The sequence below is a fragment of the Passer domesticus genome, chromosome 12 (assembly GCF_036417665.1).
Source record: "Passer domesticus isolate bPasDom1 chromosome 12, bPasDom1.hap1, whole genome shotgun sequence".
NCBI lineage: Eukaryota > Metazoa > Chordata > Aves > Passeriformes > Passeridae > Passer > Passer domesticus.
This window is the reverse complement of record NC_087485.1, coordinates 1,289,955-1,306,407: the sequence shown is the minus strand read 5'-3', so window position 1 is coordinate 1,306,407 and position 16,453 is coordinate 1,289,955. Positions and strand designations below refer to the sequence as shown.

Here is a 16,453-nt window from a genome sequence, read left to right as displayed (position 1 = left end):
GACCATGGCAGCACCTGACAAGAGTCTAACTTCCCTGTCCTCCTAATGTCTCTGTGTTAGCTGCAGGCCACAGCTGTCACTGCCATGGCCACAGAAAGGCCAGTCTCACCTGTGGAGCTCTCTTCACTGGAGGGGTACGTGGTCTTCCCCAGCAGCAGGTTCACCATGGTGGGAGAATTCGCTACTTTCAAAGGCGTCTCGCCCTTCCTGTTGCTTTGATGAGGATTCCCTCCATAATGCAACAACAATTTCACCACCTGGAAAGAGAAATTGAGGCTTGAAGATGCTCATGATGATTTGATTCCAAGGGGTTTTTTGCATGATTTTCATACATAGCTAAAATTTGGTGTCTTCAGAACGTGCCTTGTGGTACTAACATAAGAGAGAAGTCCCAGCAACATTCCCAGAGAAGTGGTGGAATCACCATCCCTGAAAGTATTCAAAAAATGTTTAGAGACAGGGTTTAGTGGTGCACTGGCAGCAGCAGGTTAATGGTTGGGCTCAGTGACTGGGGAGGTCTTTTCCAACCTTAATGATCCTGTGATTCTAAGAACCAATCTGGGCAGGAAAGAAGGGGGAAGAACAAGGCACAAAATCATGCTCCTGTCCCAATTCCAGAAGAATGAACTATCCCTCAGTGCAGGGGGATAAACACTCAACAGCTCTGAAACAGGGAAATTCATACAATCAGGGTATAATTTAGATTGGAAGGGACCTTCAAGCCCATCCCATGCCACCCCCTGCCATGGGCAGGGCCACCTTCCACTACCCCAGGCTGCTCCAAACCCTGTCCAACCTGGTTTCAAACACCAACTCCTGCCCGCTCCACGAGAAATGAGACAAAACCACCCAGAATCTGTGTTTTCACAGCGAGCTGCTCCAAGCACAAGTTCCCAGGAGAGTCATTTAGAGCAGGGCAGGGGATGGCAGCACCCTGACCTTGAAGTGGCCGTTGTTGGCCGCGTCGTGCAGGGGGGTGTCATCGTCCAGCCCCTTGGTGTTGACCTCGGCGCCCGCCGCCAGCAGCTGCTTGGCCACGTCGTAGTAGCCCCGGTTGCAGGCCTCGTGCAGCGCCGTCCAGCCTGCAAGGACAGGGACACTCAGGACACGGCACCACCCTCACAGTGACACGGAGACACGGGGGAAGCCTGCAGGGTCAGCGTGGTCAGGGCTGTGCTGCCCTGATGTGTGTGCCCGGATCCCCGTGGCACAGCAGGAAGGAACGCGCAGCTCGGCCCTGCTGCTCCTGCCAGGCAGTCACAGCACCAAGCCCTCTTCTCCCTCTGGTCATAGCATGTGCTACAGTCAGAGCGTCTGCCAGACCTGACACAGCCCCTGGAAATGGAAAGTTTTATATAGGAAATAAGGAGAATTGCTGATGTCATGTGAAAGGCAGGTCTTTTCCATTCCCCTTTATACCATCATGAAATGGTTTGGGTTGGAAGCAACCTCAAAGCTCATCCATTCCCCTCTCCCCCCATGGGCAGGGACTCCTTCCACTATCTCAGGTTTCTCCAATTCCCCTCCAATCTGGCCTTCAACGCTTCCAGCAATGGGGCAGCCACAGCTTCTCTGAGCAACCTACGCCAGGGCCTCACCATCCTCACAGGGAAGAATTTCTTCCTAATATCCCATCTAACCCTGCCCTATGTCAGCTTAAGGCCATTCCCTCTTGTTCTGCCACTCCATGGTCCTGTGAAATGTCCCTCTCCAGCCTTCTGTGAAGCTTTTTAGGTTTGGCTTTAGGTTCCAAACCCTCTGTCAGAGAAACCCAGACTAGGCCTGAGCTCAGAACTGCAGACAGGGCTCGGGCCAGCTCCCACACAGATTTTCTGTGTGCTCTCCAAACACAGGAACACCAGCCTGGGCTGGGGGGGAAACCAAACAGCAGTGTCTCCACAGCAATGGCAGCTCCAGCTCTCAAACGAATCTCTGAAGAGCACAGAACAAAATATTTTATCGTGTTCCAACAGACTATTTTTAAGCAGAGCCTGTTTTGAAGCTGCGCAGCGCGGCGGCTCCGGTGTTTTGCTGATAGCGCCGTGGGAGCGCGCTCCGTTACCTTCCCTCAGAGCCTTTGGAGGGGGCACCTGTGCCCGGAATTAATCACAACTGATACTTCAGTCTGGCACTGGGATTAATCACACGGGTGGAGGAACAGCCATATCTATTTATAGACCCAAAATCATGCGAAGAGAACAGCAAAGAGCAAAGTCAAGCTCTTGGGCGTGCTGGAGAAAGGCTGATCCAGCCCCACCGAATGGCACCTTCATCACCCCTTCACCAGCATCCCATGGCTGCCTTCTCCTGCAGGACTCAGGGCTGTTCCCATCTCATCCCACCACCCTAAGCAGGAGCCTGGCAGCACTGCTGAGGAGGAGAAGGAGGAGGAGGAGGAGGAGGTGGCAATACTCCTGAGCTGAGGGTCAGGATGGTTAACAAATCCTCCAGCTTGGGAGTCTGGTGGGAGCCTAACCTTGCCCTTCACATTCCCTCCCCATCAGCAGCACCTCCACATTCAATCCTTAAGAACAACTCCCAAAAAATCACAGGCATCAGCCCCCCAACTCCAGAGAGCTGACTTCCAAACCCACTCTCAGCAGTATTTCTGTGCACGTAATTCCTTCTATTTTAAGAAAAAACAGAGCTAAACCAGCCCACCTCCCTTTGCAAATCACCCTGCAGACCTCCAACACAGCACCCCCATGGAAGAGCAGAAGGAAAGGGAGTGGCCTGGTCAGTTTTGGTGTGTGGAGCCACAACAGCTCCAGGGGTTCTCTGGATCCTGCCCAGCCCAGCTTCACCACCTCAAGCAGACTGCACAGCCTGGGAATTCTGCTCCCAAACTCCAACAAGAAAACTGATGCTTTGGGGAATTTTAATGTGTTTTTTTTGTTGTTGTTGTTTGTTCTGTTTTTTAGGGGGCAGAAAGACTTTTTCCTCTTCAAAGACCAAAATCACAATTTTTGGCAAATCCCCTTTCCAAGGCGCAGCCCCATGTTAGAAACAAACTACTTTTTCTGGTGGGAGATGTTCTTGGAGGTGGAACACGCAACCAGGTGGGGAGAAAGCTGGGATTCCTGGGCTGTTACCTGCAAAGTCCTTCACATTGACATCTGCACCCTCGATGATGAGCTCCTTGATGCGCCGGGCGTCCCCGCGGATGGCAGCGCGGTGCAGCCGAGTCTCTCCTCGCTCGTTTCTCTTATTTACTTTATCTTTGGTTTTGGAGGCAGAGTTGGGAGTTCCCTTCTGACAAACTGTAGACTGAGAGGGATGCTTTGGTGTTGTGTCGACTGCAGGGAGGAGAGAAACAGCGTCAGGGACTGCCATTCCATGGAATTCCTAAGCCCTTAGAGGGAGCTCGTGCATCACGTTTGGTCTCGGCTCTTCCCAAAATATTCACCACAAGGCAGCAAGAGGCAGCCCAAGCTCTGGCGTGGATGTGAACAGAGCAGCCTGTGTGTCCCACGGAGATGGGAACTGCGGGCTGCCAGACCCACTGGAGAGCTGCAGTCCTGGCAAACACTGTGGGCAATCCCGTGATCTGGGAGCAGACAATGCAGCTCCTTACCCTCAAACCTCAGCTCCCGAGGGAAGTGGCCTTTTACCAAGCACATGTGAGGCCTGACGGCCTTGGGAGGAGACTGCATTTCCTGGGAGAACACTGGAATGCTCTGCAGCTTTTTTCCTTTTAGCTTTCCCAAATAACAGCAACATAAGCAGTGAGATTGGTTTTTTTGGCTAAAAGCTGCAGTGTTGTGTGTAGGATGTGGATGTGAGCACATGGATAGCACTGAGCCTCCAAAACTGGGGGGGAACTTGTTTGCAACAGATAAAAATTACTAGAACACAAAATCTGTGGTAAACACATTCCAGTTACTCCACACCTCAAGTTACAGCTGTGGTGGTTACACATCTTATCCCCGTCCAAGAGAAGAAACATTAAAAACCTACAGAGGATATTTTGTCTTCATTCACAATCCTCCTTTACTGAGATAGCCTGTGGGAAACACAGAGCTGAGGTGGAGGAGGCTCCCATGGAGCCAAAGCCCCAGCTGAGCAGCCAGGGCGGGCTGGGTGGTGGCCTGGACTGGACCTGAGGGACACTGGAAAAAGGAAGAGCAGCCAGAGCCACGTGCAGAACCCAGTGACACCACACCTGGAGTCACCTGCAGAGCCCTGTGGGAGAGTGAGACCCACAGAGCAGCAAACCAGCCCCCTGCACCATGCCAGGGGTGGCAGCTCAGTCCTGGTGACCCCGGGAACCGGGAATTCCAGACATTTGGGACCCCCTGGCCGCAGCCCCCACCTGCCTGCCCACCCTTCAGAAGCAGCTCCCGCAGTCTCACCTGGGCTGTTTGCAGACTCTTCTGCTGTCATCTGCATGAGGAGAGCGACCTGCTGGCGCTCGGAGAGCGGGTACCCTGCCCGGATCCCCGAGAGGCCCATGCCGAAGAGCAGCCCAGGCTTCCTGGTGGCGGGCTCCTTTTTAATCCTCTTCCGCTCGGGACCCTGCTTCTCTGTGGGACAAGGACACAGGGACACAGGCCGTGAATGCCACCGGAGCCCCAAGCCGTGCTCCCGTCTGAGAGTGGGACTGACAGATCCGAAAAGCTTGTGCTGAGGGAGGGATCCCTGTGCATGATCCCTGATGGATCCCTGTGCTGAGGGATGGATCCCTGTGCTGAGGGATGGATCCCTGTGCTGAGGGAGGGATCCCTGTGCTGAGGGATGGATCCCTGTGCTGAGTGATGGATCCCTGTGCTGAGGGATGGATCCCTGTGCTGAGGGATGGATCCCTGTGCTGAGGGAGGGATCCCTGTGCTGAGGGATGGATCCCTGTGCTGAGGGAGGGATCTCAGTGCTGAGGGATGGATCCCTGTGCTGAGGGATGGATCCCTGTGGATGATCCCTGATGGATCCCTGTGCTGAGGGATGGATCCCTGTGGATGATCCCTGATGGATCCCTGTGCTGAGGGATGGATCCCTGTGGATGATCCCTGATGGATCCCTGTGCTGAGGCAGGGATCCCTGTGCTGAGGGAGGGATCCCTGTGGATGATCCCTGAGGGATCCCTGTGCTGAGGGGTGGATCCCTGTGGATGATCCCTGATGGATCCCTGCAGTGGGAGCCCTGGCACCTGGAGCAGCCCCCCAGGCTCACAGCAGAGAAGGTGCAGCCAGGACATGCCCCAGCAGCCTCCTGCTCTTCCAGCAGCCTCCCATTCTGCTCCACCACCAAAGAGCAGCAGAGGAAAGAGGGAACAGACCCTTTGAGGGGCCACAGCCAGTGCTGCACTTGCCATCCTGCTTTAGGAGCCTCCATCCCATGCCAGGGCACCTGGAGGAGCCCACTCAGACTGACACCACCACAGCATGGACCCAGCTGGAGGCACTGAACAGCATCAGCAAGGACAGCTGAAAGATACAGGCTGGCAGCTCAGAAATGTGGCCATCACACCCATCACTGTCATCATCATCGTCACCATCATCATCATAGCTAGGAGGCTGCAGCCAAACAGGTGTGGGCAGGACCAGGCTGGTCCTCTCCTCACAAAGTGGCTGCTCCTGCCTGACCCAAAGCACCCACCTGCCCTCAGGTCTTCTGCAACCCTCTAAAAAAATCCCAAACAAACATGAGGGGAGGGGAGGAAGAAACCCCAGAAGTGTCTGACTTGTCATCCCAAATCCAGCCTGATACTTGTCTCCTAAATCATCCAGCTGCAAAGGCAGCTCCTAGTGAGAGACCAAGAGCAACCACCCCAAACCACAGTCACACAACCATGGAATGGTTGGGTGGGAAGGAACCTTGAACCTCATCCAGTCCCATGGCAGGGACACCTTCCACTGGTCCAGGGTGCTCCAAGCCCCGTCCAACCTGGCCTTGGGCACTGCCAGGAATGAGGCAGCCACAGCTGCTCTGGGCACCCTGAAGGTGCCTCAGTACCTTCACCTTAATAAAACCCAACAGTGCTGCAGCCTCTCCCCCAGCTCTGCTCAGCCCCCTGTGGGTCACGGGCACGCGGCCAGCGGAGTGCTGAGTGCTGCAGGGAGCCTCTGGTGCCTCCACACAAAGTCCAGCTGGAACCACCAACGGGCAGGCTCACACACGGCCACCAGACTGTGCTCCACGGCACAGGTTTCCGCCTTCACCCACCAAGCGCAGCCGAGGAAAGGTCTCTGGCAGAGGAGGGCAGCAGCGGGTGGGGATGTTCTGCTCCTGCTGACAGCAGCTCTGTGGCTGAGGCACAGCCAGCTCCAGAAACCCTTCCTGGGCACAGTGCACGGAGCTGCCAGCCTCTGCTGCCCAGGGCCCACCTGGAGCAATGATTTCCACCCACCCCTGCTCCTGGGATGCTGTACATTTCAGAAATAACGATTCTTCCAGGGAATCTCTCAACCAGAGAGCTCAGCCACTCCTCTTCAAAGCCCTCTGCTCATTGCCCAGAGAAGCTGTGTCTGCCCCTGGATCCCTGGAAGTGTCCAAGGCCAGGTTGGACAGGGCTTGGAGCCTGCAGAAAGTGTCCCTGCCCATGGCAGGAGTGGGATGAGATCAGTCTTAAGGTCCTTCCCAACCCAAACCATTCCATAATTCTATGAAACGCAAGCCCTGGAAACATGTCTGCATTGAAGGCGAATCCCAGTCTACTCTGAAACCACATTTTGGTCATCCTGGCAGCTGTAACAGAGCTGGAAGATGAAATCAGATCCTAGGACAGTTTTTTAATGGCTTAAAATAAAATTAAATCCAGTGTGCTTACGGGAAGACAACTTTGCCGGGGTGGCTCCAGGAGCCACGCTGCTGCCCTGTGTGTCCTGCCAGGGGACACAGGGACACCTGATCCATGTGTGCAGCACCTCCCTGCTCCCTGAGACTCTCCAAGCTGCTTAAACCCTGCTCAGGCAGGCCTGGCTTCCCCCAGCCTTGGTCACATCCAGCCATGCCCCAAAGCCAGGCACGAAGACGCTTGAGGGGTCACATCTTGGCTGCTGCCACCAAGCAGAGTCCCTGAAGCACGTGATGCCCAGGGCTGCTCCGCACGTACGGAGCCACAATTAGAATGGGAACATTTTCATTAATATCCCTTGGCTGCTGCAGGTTGTCAGCACGAGCCTGGGATTTGCAAAAATTGATTATCAAGTTCAACCGAAACCCCCCTAAACTCCTATTCATTCTGCAGTTGCAGAAATTTCCTCCTCCACAGAACATTTAACATTACAAAGCATGTGATCAACAAGATAAAAATAAATTGGAAAGCGGCTGCCGCGCTCTCGCTCGCTGTGGGGAGGCAGCCGAGGACTCGGGCTCGTGCCTCCTGGTGGGAAGGGCTCAAGGCCAGCTGGATGGGACCTGGAGAACCTGGTGTGACACCCTCCCCTAAAGGCCCAGTGGCAGATGTACCTGCCCGTGGCAGGGTGGGGAGATGAGCTTTAAGCTCCCTTCCAACCCAAACCATTCCATGATTCTGTGATTCTGTGGCTCCAGTGCTGGCACCCCAGCGTGGGCAAGCGTGGCAGCCCCTGGCTCCCTGCGTGGCACAATCCTCAGGCAATGTGGAGGGACCGCATAAGCAAGATCCTTAATTGGGTCCGAGATGTAAGCAGGGGATGGAGACAGAGCTGCTCCCATCATCCACTTTCCATCCTGAGCCCCGGCAGGGTGAGGGCCCTGCCTGGCACTGGGCTGGCTCTCCTGGCCCTGCCTGGTGCCAGGCTCACAGAGCTGCACGTGTGTTATTTCAGCCCAGAGGATTTTACTCAGAATCAGATTTGCAGCAGATTTAAAGGTGTCCCTTCACAGAGATCCCAGCTGGCTGGCTCCTGCAGCCTGCTCCTGTGCCTCCAAATAACTGCGCCTCTGGAACACCTTGCAGCAACACAGAGCGACTGGAGAGAAACTCTGCCAGTGTCACCCACCTCGGCTGACAGAAAAAAAAGCTTATTTGACACTAAAAGCCCTTGAGCAAGCACAAAGCCCAGCGACACAGGGGTGTGCAGGCAGGCAGCCCTCAGTGCCGGCAGCGGCTGGACCGTGCACACAGATCCCGGCGGGAGGAAGACCATGGCAGCCCACGGATGCTCCATGAGCCACACCTCCATGCAGCTATTTTTAAAGCAGCTTGTTTGCTGCTTGCTTCAGCCCTTCTGCAAGCCTCCTGAGCATCAGGGCTGGTTTAATTCGGGGATCCTGCTCGGCTCTTCCCTCGCGCTGACGCCAGCAGGAACCGCGTGCGCAGGCTTAAAGGGGAAAGCAGGAGTGGAGCCGGGAGCTGCTCCTGCCTTTCACCACACTGAGCCTGAGAGGCTGCGAAGGCTGAGCAGGAGCAGACTCCCAGGACAAAGGGGTTTCAGCATCAGCTTGAGGGTGATTCTTGTGCCCACATGAGAATCTGGGCAGTGCTGCAATGGGGAGCACAAATCCAGGGCTGCTGGAAGCGCCTCGGCAGCTCCATAGAGATCCCAGGGCAGATTGAGAGGGATTCAGCGCTGCTGGGCTGGCTCTGCGTGCAGACACAGGCTGAACCCCAGCTGAAACAGAGAGGGGCAGGAGGAGAGCAGGGCGGTGATGGAAAACCTCTCCGAGGTTTCCCCAAGGCGCGGTGCGACGCTGGCAGGTCGTGGGGACGCCGGAGCCGCGCGGCTCCTCGCTCCCCACGCACGCACGCACGCAGCACACCCTGTAATGCAGAAAGCATCTGCTCCCACTGCTCGGCATGACAACACACGCACGGGAGGTGGAACCCTGAGGAAAAATACCAGCTCCACAGCAGCTCCACAGCAGCAGCTCGTGCCGAGTGCCGCCCCACCGGCCAGAGGGGCTTTGCAGGCGCTGCCGAGCCCAGCGAGCAGCACCAGAGATCAATAGGAATAAATTAGAGCGGCACAGACAGCAACAGAGACTGCACTGCACCCCCGGGAGAGCAGGCTGCGCTCCCCCCAGCCCGGCCCAGCCTGCGTAGGAGTGACTCATTCCTGCTGCAGAACTTGCAGGGCACTGAACGTTTTGGAGCATGCTGGCTCAAAGCAGGGCAGAGCAGGTCCGGCCCTGGGGATGCACTCCCAGGCTCACAGGGCACCTGCAATGTGGGCCCGTGGCTCAGGGGTGAAAGGCTGACAGCAGCACAGCCCCACCACACGCCAGGGCTCTGGGGAGCTCCAGAACTGAAGGACAAGCAGGCTGAGGGAAGGCTGGAGGTGGCAGAAGCAGCATGGAATGGGAAGCAACACCATGGCACAGGTGGAGAAACAAGAGAGGGCAGCAGGACAGGCCAGAGCACGTGGTGGTGAAGAGCTCAGAGAGGAGGGTGAGCACGAGACCCCTGGAATGCAGAGGAACATGGCCTGGGCTGGGGGGACACCCTGGCACCAGGAGATCACAGGCATGATGCACACAACAGACCAGGGGCACAGCCAGGGGCTGATCTGGTTTATCAACCTAGTGCCAAAAAGGAAAACAAGAGGAAAAGCAAGGTCTGCCTTGAGAGAAGGTGCCCTGAGCTGCTCCCATAGAATGGGGAGCTCGTGCCCACCTGAAGGATGGAGCACCAGAGCCAGAGCCTTGTCCCACACTGCTGGAAAGATGGTGGAGACCTTGGCTGTGAGTCAGGAGCGGATAAAAGGTGCCAGCAGGAGGAACAAGACCCTTTATAACCATGTCAGTGTGCAGCTGAGCCCACCATCCCCAGTGCTCAGCTGGGCTCCCTGGGGATGAGGATCTGCAGGGCCCAACCCCACTGGCTGCAGTATTTTAAAATATAATTTGACTAGAGGGGTTTAATGCTGTGTGACAGCCCGTGGTCCAAATCCAGGTGCTCTCCCTACATTTGTGGGCCAGACCCCACAGCTGTGCCCTGATGTGTAAAAGCAGCTCCTTCACAGAGTGGCCACTGGCTCCCAACGTGCTGTGAGAGGAACCCAGAGGCTTCATCACAAACAACAATCTCCATGTTAAAAGTGAGTTATTCAGAGCAAGATCAATTTTCAAGTCCAGACCGTTCATTTCCCACGAAATAGAAAGGGCTGGAGGAGGGAGGACGGGGGAGGAAGGCTCTGGCCAGCCCTCCCCTCCCGAAGCTGGGGCCAGGACACTCTGCAGACAGCGCTGATAAAAGCTCTTGTATTAAGGAAAAAGCCATCATTGATAGATTTTTGGTTCACAGAGACACAGCACACTGCAACCTCTCCCTCTGCATGTTAAGGAGGTGATGAGGGGGGAGGAGGGAGATTTATGGCAGCTCCCATCATAAAACGACCTGGTTTTCTGCGCAGCCCTGCCCAGATGGCTGCTGCACACGGGGAGTTTCTCAGGGTGATCTGAAGGCTGGTGTGTGCCAGGCTCTCCACACTGTACCGGCATTATGGAGCCCAGCTAGGAAGGGAGAAGCTCTGACATTCACTCTCTCCCTGGTTGCTAGGTGAGAACAGTTTCTTACTATTTTAGTAAAAGGACTGAAGTGACACAAGCAAAGAAAGCCCCGCAGCAGCGCAGCCCCTGCGAGCCCCCAGCTGCACACACCGGAGTGCAGCCAGGCCCAGGGAGCAGCACAAACACCACTGTGGGATGCAGATGCCCTTTTTAATAAGCCAGCAATTTGCTTCTCACGGATTCCCTCGCCAGCCTTGCCGAGCTGGGGCTAACGAGCCCGTTCCCATGCTCCAGCATTAGGCAAGCAGCAGCCGGCTCCGGGAGAGGATGGTTTGGGTCAGCTGATTCATCAAGCATTTTCTAACCTACTAATTAGCGTCACGTAACAACCTCGGGGGATTAGAGAGAAGGAGTTTGAAGCTCCAAGGCCAGCTCCTGCCAACCATATTCATGCTGGCCCTTGTCCACCACAGCACCTCCCTGGCCAGCCACGAGCCACCACAATCAGCCCTGGGCACCAGGAGAGCCCTCGGAGCCCAGAAAGGCTGATATGCACAGACCAGCTGGGAGAGCTGGTGGGGTTTCTCCCTCCCTTGTTCCTCCAAGAGCACTCAGGGGAGGAGATAGACACACAGGGAGAGAGCTGGACAAAGAGGGAGGGACTGGAACACACAGGGAGGCAGTGGGACCCCAAAGAGAGCAGGGCCCCCAGCTGGGGACCACCAGCTTTGACCCAGCCTCGCTCAGGCCTTCCCAGCTCCCAGGGAGAGCTGTCAGAGACCAAAATTATCTCAGCATACTCCGAGATTTGTATTGAGCCCCAACTCTCCCTGCTGATGACTAAAGGCCTGGAATCCACAGCTGCACCTCAAGCCAAGGGACTCAAGCGACAGCGTGACACCCGGCTGAGGAAACCATCGGCAGCAGGAGCGGCGGGCACACGGAGTTCTGCGCCCCGTGCACCTCCCAGCTGCTCTCCAGCAGCGTTCCCTGTCCCGCTCTGCAGCAGGGACCTGTTGGTGCGGATCCACGCCGGCACGGCCCGAGGCAGGTGGGGAGTGCCCGGCCCCACGCCGGCAGTCTGGTGCCGTTGAGTCAGCCGTGACTCAGCCGTGGCTCAGCGCCCGTGCCCACCTCTGCTGCCAGGTGCCTTCCCAGCAGGACTGCTCCCTGCTGCTGGCTCTCGGCGTGTTTGTTAACACCACAATTAGCCGGTGCTGCTGGGCTGAGCCCCCTCCCGGCGCGGCACACGGCCGCGGAGCCGCAGGCGGCCTCGCGCGCTGCTGGAGCTGCTGGGAGGAAAGCTGGGAGGAAAGCTGGCTGGAAAGCTGGCTGTGCCCGTTTGGCGGCTGCCAGGCAGCACGTAGGCTCTGGGCAGCGCCTGTGGATGTGGGGAGATGCCACACGAGGCAAGGAGAAGGAAGGAGGAGAGGTCTGAGGCACAGAGATGCTGCTCCCACAGTGCTGGAGCTGTAACATGCACAGTCTGGAGGCTCACGGCTCAATGCCATTTTTTTCTTTTTCCTAAAGACAGTTTATTTAGTTAACTCTGAGGAACCCGAGAGCCAGAATTGTTGCTCTAGAAACCATTTTGAGAAAGATTATTTTAAAAGATTTAGCCCTGAACCAACTGTACCCAAACCATGGGCTCAGCACAGTGCTGCCCAGTAGTGCCTCTGGGAGCCCAGAGAATCCTGGAATGCTTTAGGTGGGAAGGGACCTCAAAGCTCATCTCATCCCACCCCCTGCCATGGGGGAACACCTTCCCCTACCCCAGACTGCTCCAAGCCCTGTCCAACCTGGCCTTGGACACTTCCAGGGATCCAGGGACAGCCACAGCTGCTCTGGGCACCTGTGCCAGGGCCTCAGCACCCTCACAGGAAAAAATCCCACCTACCCCACAACCATCCTGCAGCAGCAGCTGCTGCCCCACACCTGGCCCGGGTGGGTTGTGCTGCCCTTCCACGGGAGCCAAACCCAGCTCTGATGTTTCTCACCCCAGACATGGAGCACCTACGTCAAGGCTGAGCCAGATCCATCCGGGAGAAAAGCAACACACACCGTGCTAAGGAAAATGAGTCACTGCAACACATCAGGATGAGGATCCACGCTATTGTTTAAACACTTGAAGAGGAGAAAAATACCCCACTAGAGGCAAGGAGAGAGCTCTGCTCGCTCCCAGCTCCCACGTCCTTCCAGCTGAATTCCACATGGCTGTGGAACATCCTGGCACACCCCCTCATGCACACAGCAGCCCAGGGACACAGCCTGGGAAGAAGGAGCACGTTACATAAACCAGCTGGGGTCAGCCAGCAGCAATGGTGCAATCCCACTTCTCTGAGGGCTGGGAGCAGAGCTGAGGAGCAGAACAGGCAGCAGCAACCTCCTCCTCCTGCAGGAACACAGGCTGGGTGCCTCTGCTCCAGACAAAAGCCTGTCCTGCATGTCACACCTGTGTCCTCAGCCAGGTGCCACTGATGGCAGCAGCACAGACCTGGGGGGACCCCTCCACCCCAAAAAGTGCAGCTTCTGAGCACCACAAACACGTCTGTACCTGCCTCGAGCTCGAGCCAGGCCAAGGACCACACAGGCTTGAAACACCCCACGGTTGCAATGGGGTGGTGCAAGAGCAGAGCAAGGTGCCAGGAAGTCTCTTCCCATCTCCAGCATCTGATTCCTGCTGGAGTGAACGATGTCAGGGAAGAGAAACAGGCTCCTGCTAAGCACCAGCCTGACTGTGCACAGTGATTCCTGCTGGGATCTCCAACCCAGTGGCTGAGTCACTTCCTCCCCAGTCCCCACCTAACAGGTTATCTGCACCTCCCATACACCTTCCCAGAGTTTGTGAGAGCCCAGTTTGTCTTTAAATGGGTCTGTGAGTGCCATGAACCCCTCTGGGTGTCCTCTGGGAGCTGGGCTGCTGCTAGCCCTCAGCTCACCCACTTCCCCAGGAAGGACGAGCTCGAGAGGAAGGGGAAGAGCTCTGCAGAGGAAGGAGAGGATGTGTCTGAGATAAGAGTCACACAAAAGCACAGGGGTAACAGGGGAGGACACGTCACCCCCGTGTGTCCTGCCCCTGGAACAGCTCTCACTGCTGCAGTGGCACTCCTGGCCCTTCCAGATCTGCCCTCCTGACTCCTGAAGCAGAGGAGACACATCCCCTGTCAGGCCACCTGCCAGGCTCACCACACAGCACCAGCAAACACAGCCCTTGTGCCATTTTCAAGCACATTGCCAACTTTCAGCCCGTTTTATCTCTTTACACAACCACTGAGCTTTACCTGGCCACAACTATTTCCAAATGCACATCTCTTAGGGATGTACAATAAGGACCCACACAAACCTCTGCCTAGAAATCCACAGCTCAGCCCCTTACAACCAAACAATACCATTTTCTCCATTTTGTGACAGCTCTTCCCAACTGCTAACAAATCCAACAGCCCATCCAGGGGCCTCATGCACCAGCCACTCTTCTGCTACAAGACTGACTTGCTTGACCAGATTCTACTTGCTGATTTTCTTTTGAAGACTACTCAGCTTTATTCCCTTGTTTTCCAAGTTCTCACAAGCAGGCCCTGCTCCATGGCTCGTCCCAGCCACAGTTCCTGAACTGGGATAATCAGGAACAAGGAAAACAGACAAGAGCTGAAGGAAGGGGGGGTCTCCTCACACAGCCATGGCTTTGTCCACCTACAAACATCACTAAGAACAGATGTGCACATGTGGAGCAGAGCAGTTCTCCAGCCCCTTGTCCACGTGCCTCTTTCTTCAATTAAAAACTACAAGGAATTTGGTACAACACTTCCATATTGGCTGCACTCTGGATCCTGGTGCTCCCCACCAGCCCCAGCAGCCAGGGTTTGAGGGAGGGATGTGGCATGTCTGTACCTGTATCCGAGTCTTTTTGATCTCCATTTGTTCCGACAGTGAAAGGCAGCTTGCGTTTGGTCGCTCGCTCTTTCACCTCTTTGCCGCCATCGCTCCGGTCCAACTTTGGAGTCTTGGTTAGAGAAACTTTATCTTTATCCTGGAAAGGAAAGAGACCAAGGTCAATAAGAGCCTTCTCCACACCGTGCTCACCTGATTCCCCAAATCCTGCACAGGCCTCATAGAACACCCTTCCCTCTCTGCTGTGCAGCCTCCACCAGGATACAAAGCTCTACCGCCACCAGAGAAGAGTCAGGCCAATCAAGGCTGCTGTGTGGTGCCAAATTCCAACCAATTCTTGTGAAAAACGAAGCCAACACTTTGTGTGAAGCTGAGGATGCACATGGCTGCAGGCACAGAGAGAAGGTAGGCTGGGATGGGGGAATTTGAGGATTTTCAAATGCAGCCACACCACAAGAAAGACCCATTCCTGCTTTGTATCAGTGCTGCTTGTTTGGGCTGGTTTGGATTTTAATGTGAAGCAGAAACGCTGTGAACTGCTCAAAAGCAGGGAGAGATTTTGAATGAACATCCCAAACAGAAGTTACAGACACTGAGACAGGTGAGATTTTTCACCTGACCAGGGAGAAGTGGTTCCCAGCTCAGACTCCAGGAGTCCAGTGTGCCAGGAATGCACAGCCCTAGGCGATGCCCTGTGTTTTTTGCATGTGAGGAGCAGGATTATTTTAAGTGAGCAGCTCTGGACTGAGCACTGTGCCCCTGCCTGAACAACAAGGGCAGCACAAGCAGCTTGGTCACAGATGTGATTTCAAGAACCCAGCAAAACCCAGACTCTGCGCTTGAGAGGCACAGTGAGATTAAACACAAGAACTCAGCACACGAAATCATGCCAGAGCGTGGCTGGAAGCTCAGACGAGCCAACCCAGGAGCATTCCCTTGTTTAGAGAGGCACAGTCCTGCTGCCTGGCAGGTGGCCCCAGTGCCAGCAGTCACAGGACTGTGCTGTCACTGTCACGTCGCTCCTTCCTCTTTCCGTGTGTGTCTGGAGCCCACAGCTCAGCCCCTGAGTGCCCCAGGGGGATGTGTTTGCATCCCTGCACCACAGGCAGCGTGACAGCCCCGGGGCCAGCCCCGGGGCCAGCGGGGATGAAGGAAATGGGCTGGGGAATCCCTTTTTTGGTAAAGCAAGAGAAACAAACCTGCCTGACAGGGCTCTGGGGTGGGAGGCAGCCAAGGCACGCTCGGAGCCCCAGCAAGGGCAGCCCTGCTGGAGAGCAGCCGCCGAGCACGGCCCTGCAGCCACGGGACAGAGCCCCCACAGCCAAAACAAACACTCCAGCATTTCCTCCAAACCCTCCACGCTGAAAAGCTTTTGCTTTTTATGCTTTCTGAGGTGAACAAAAATAGTTCGGACTAAAAAATGATGCCACTTCTACTGCTCTGAGGTGGCAGTGAGGGCAGAGAGCTTCCATCACCTGCCTGGGATGTCGTGTTGTGAGCAGGTACCCTCGTCTGTCCTAGTTCTAGGATTCTATGAATTTTTTTATCAAAGGAATAAAATAAAATGTGTATATTGCCTGAAAAAAAAAGCCACCAAATAAATAATGCACCTTTTTCTACAGTGGCCATTCACAGTCTGAACTTTTCCTTATATCTACTTGAATAAAGGACATCTCTGAACACTTCAGACAGGAGTCTGTGAGGTTCCTCCAGGGTGAAGCAGTCAGGGCACCAAGGCTGTCAGAGTTCAAGAAGCATCTCAATGATGCTCTTAGACATACAGGTAGGTTTTCTGCTGGATTAATGCTGCCTGGGATCTCCGTGCACTCAGGAGCGAGAAAAAGGGCAGGACAGGTAAAAATACAGCTCATTCAGAAAGTCTGAATCAGGGAATTGTTTGGGTTGGAAGGGACCTCAAAGATCATCATGTTCCAAGCCCTGTCCTGGGCAGGGACACCTTCCCCTATCCCAGGTTGCTCCCAGCCCTGTCCAGCCTGGCCTGGGACACTTCCAGGGATCCAGGGGCAGCCACAGCTTCTCTGGGCACCTGTGCCAGGGCCTGCCCACCCTCACAGGGAAAGATTTCTCCCCAAAATCCCACCTAACCCTGCCCTCTGCAGTTTAAAGCCACGTTGTTAAAATCTCCCTGTGGGAGGAGAGACAGAGCAGGGGAACCATGAAGAAACCCTCCTGAGAG

General features: G+C 55.6%; 1 protein-coding gene across 2 annotated transcripts in view; it reads right to left on the bottom strand.

Annotated features, from left to right (window-relative positions):
* ANKRD11 (ankyrin repeat domain containing 11) overlaps positions 1–16,453 on the bottom strand; it is a 128,024-nt gene that overhangs the window by 11,153 nt on the left and 100,418 nt on the right. For both annotated transcript variants that reach the window (XM_064387138.1, XM_064387139.1), the window contains exons 4-8: positions 14,257–14,395; positions 4,353–4,523; positions 3,093–3,296; positions 940–1,082; positions 110–257 (exon numbers count right to left, since the gene is read on the bottom strand). In XM_064387138.1, the coding sequence (XP_064243208.1) occupies positions 110–257; positions 940–1,082; positions 3,093–3,296; positions 4,353–4,523; positions 14,257–14,395 (805 nt within the window). The remainder of the gene's footprint in view (positions 1–109; positions 258–939; positions 1,083–3,092; positions 3,297–4,352; positions 4,524–14,256; positions 14,396–16,453) is intronic.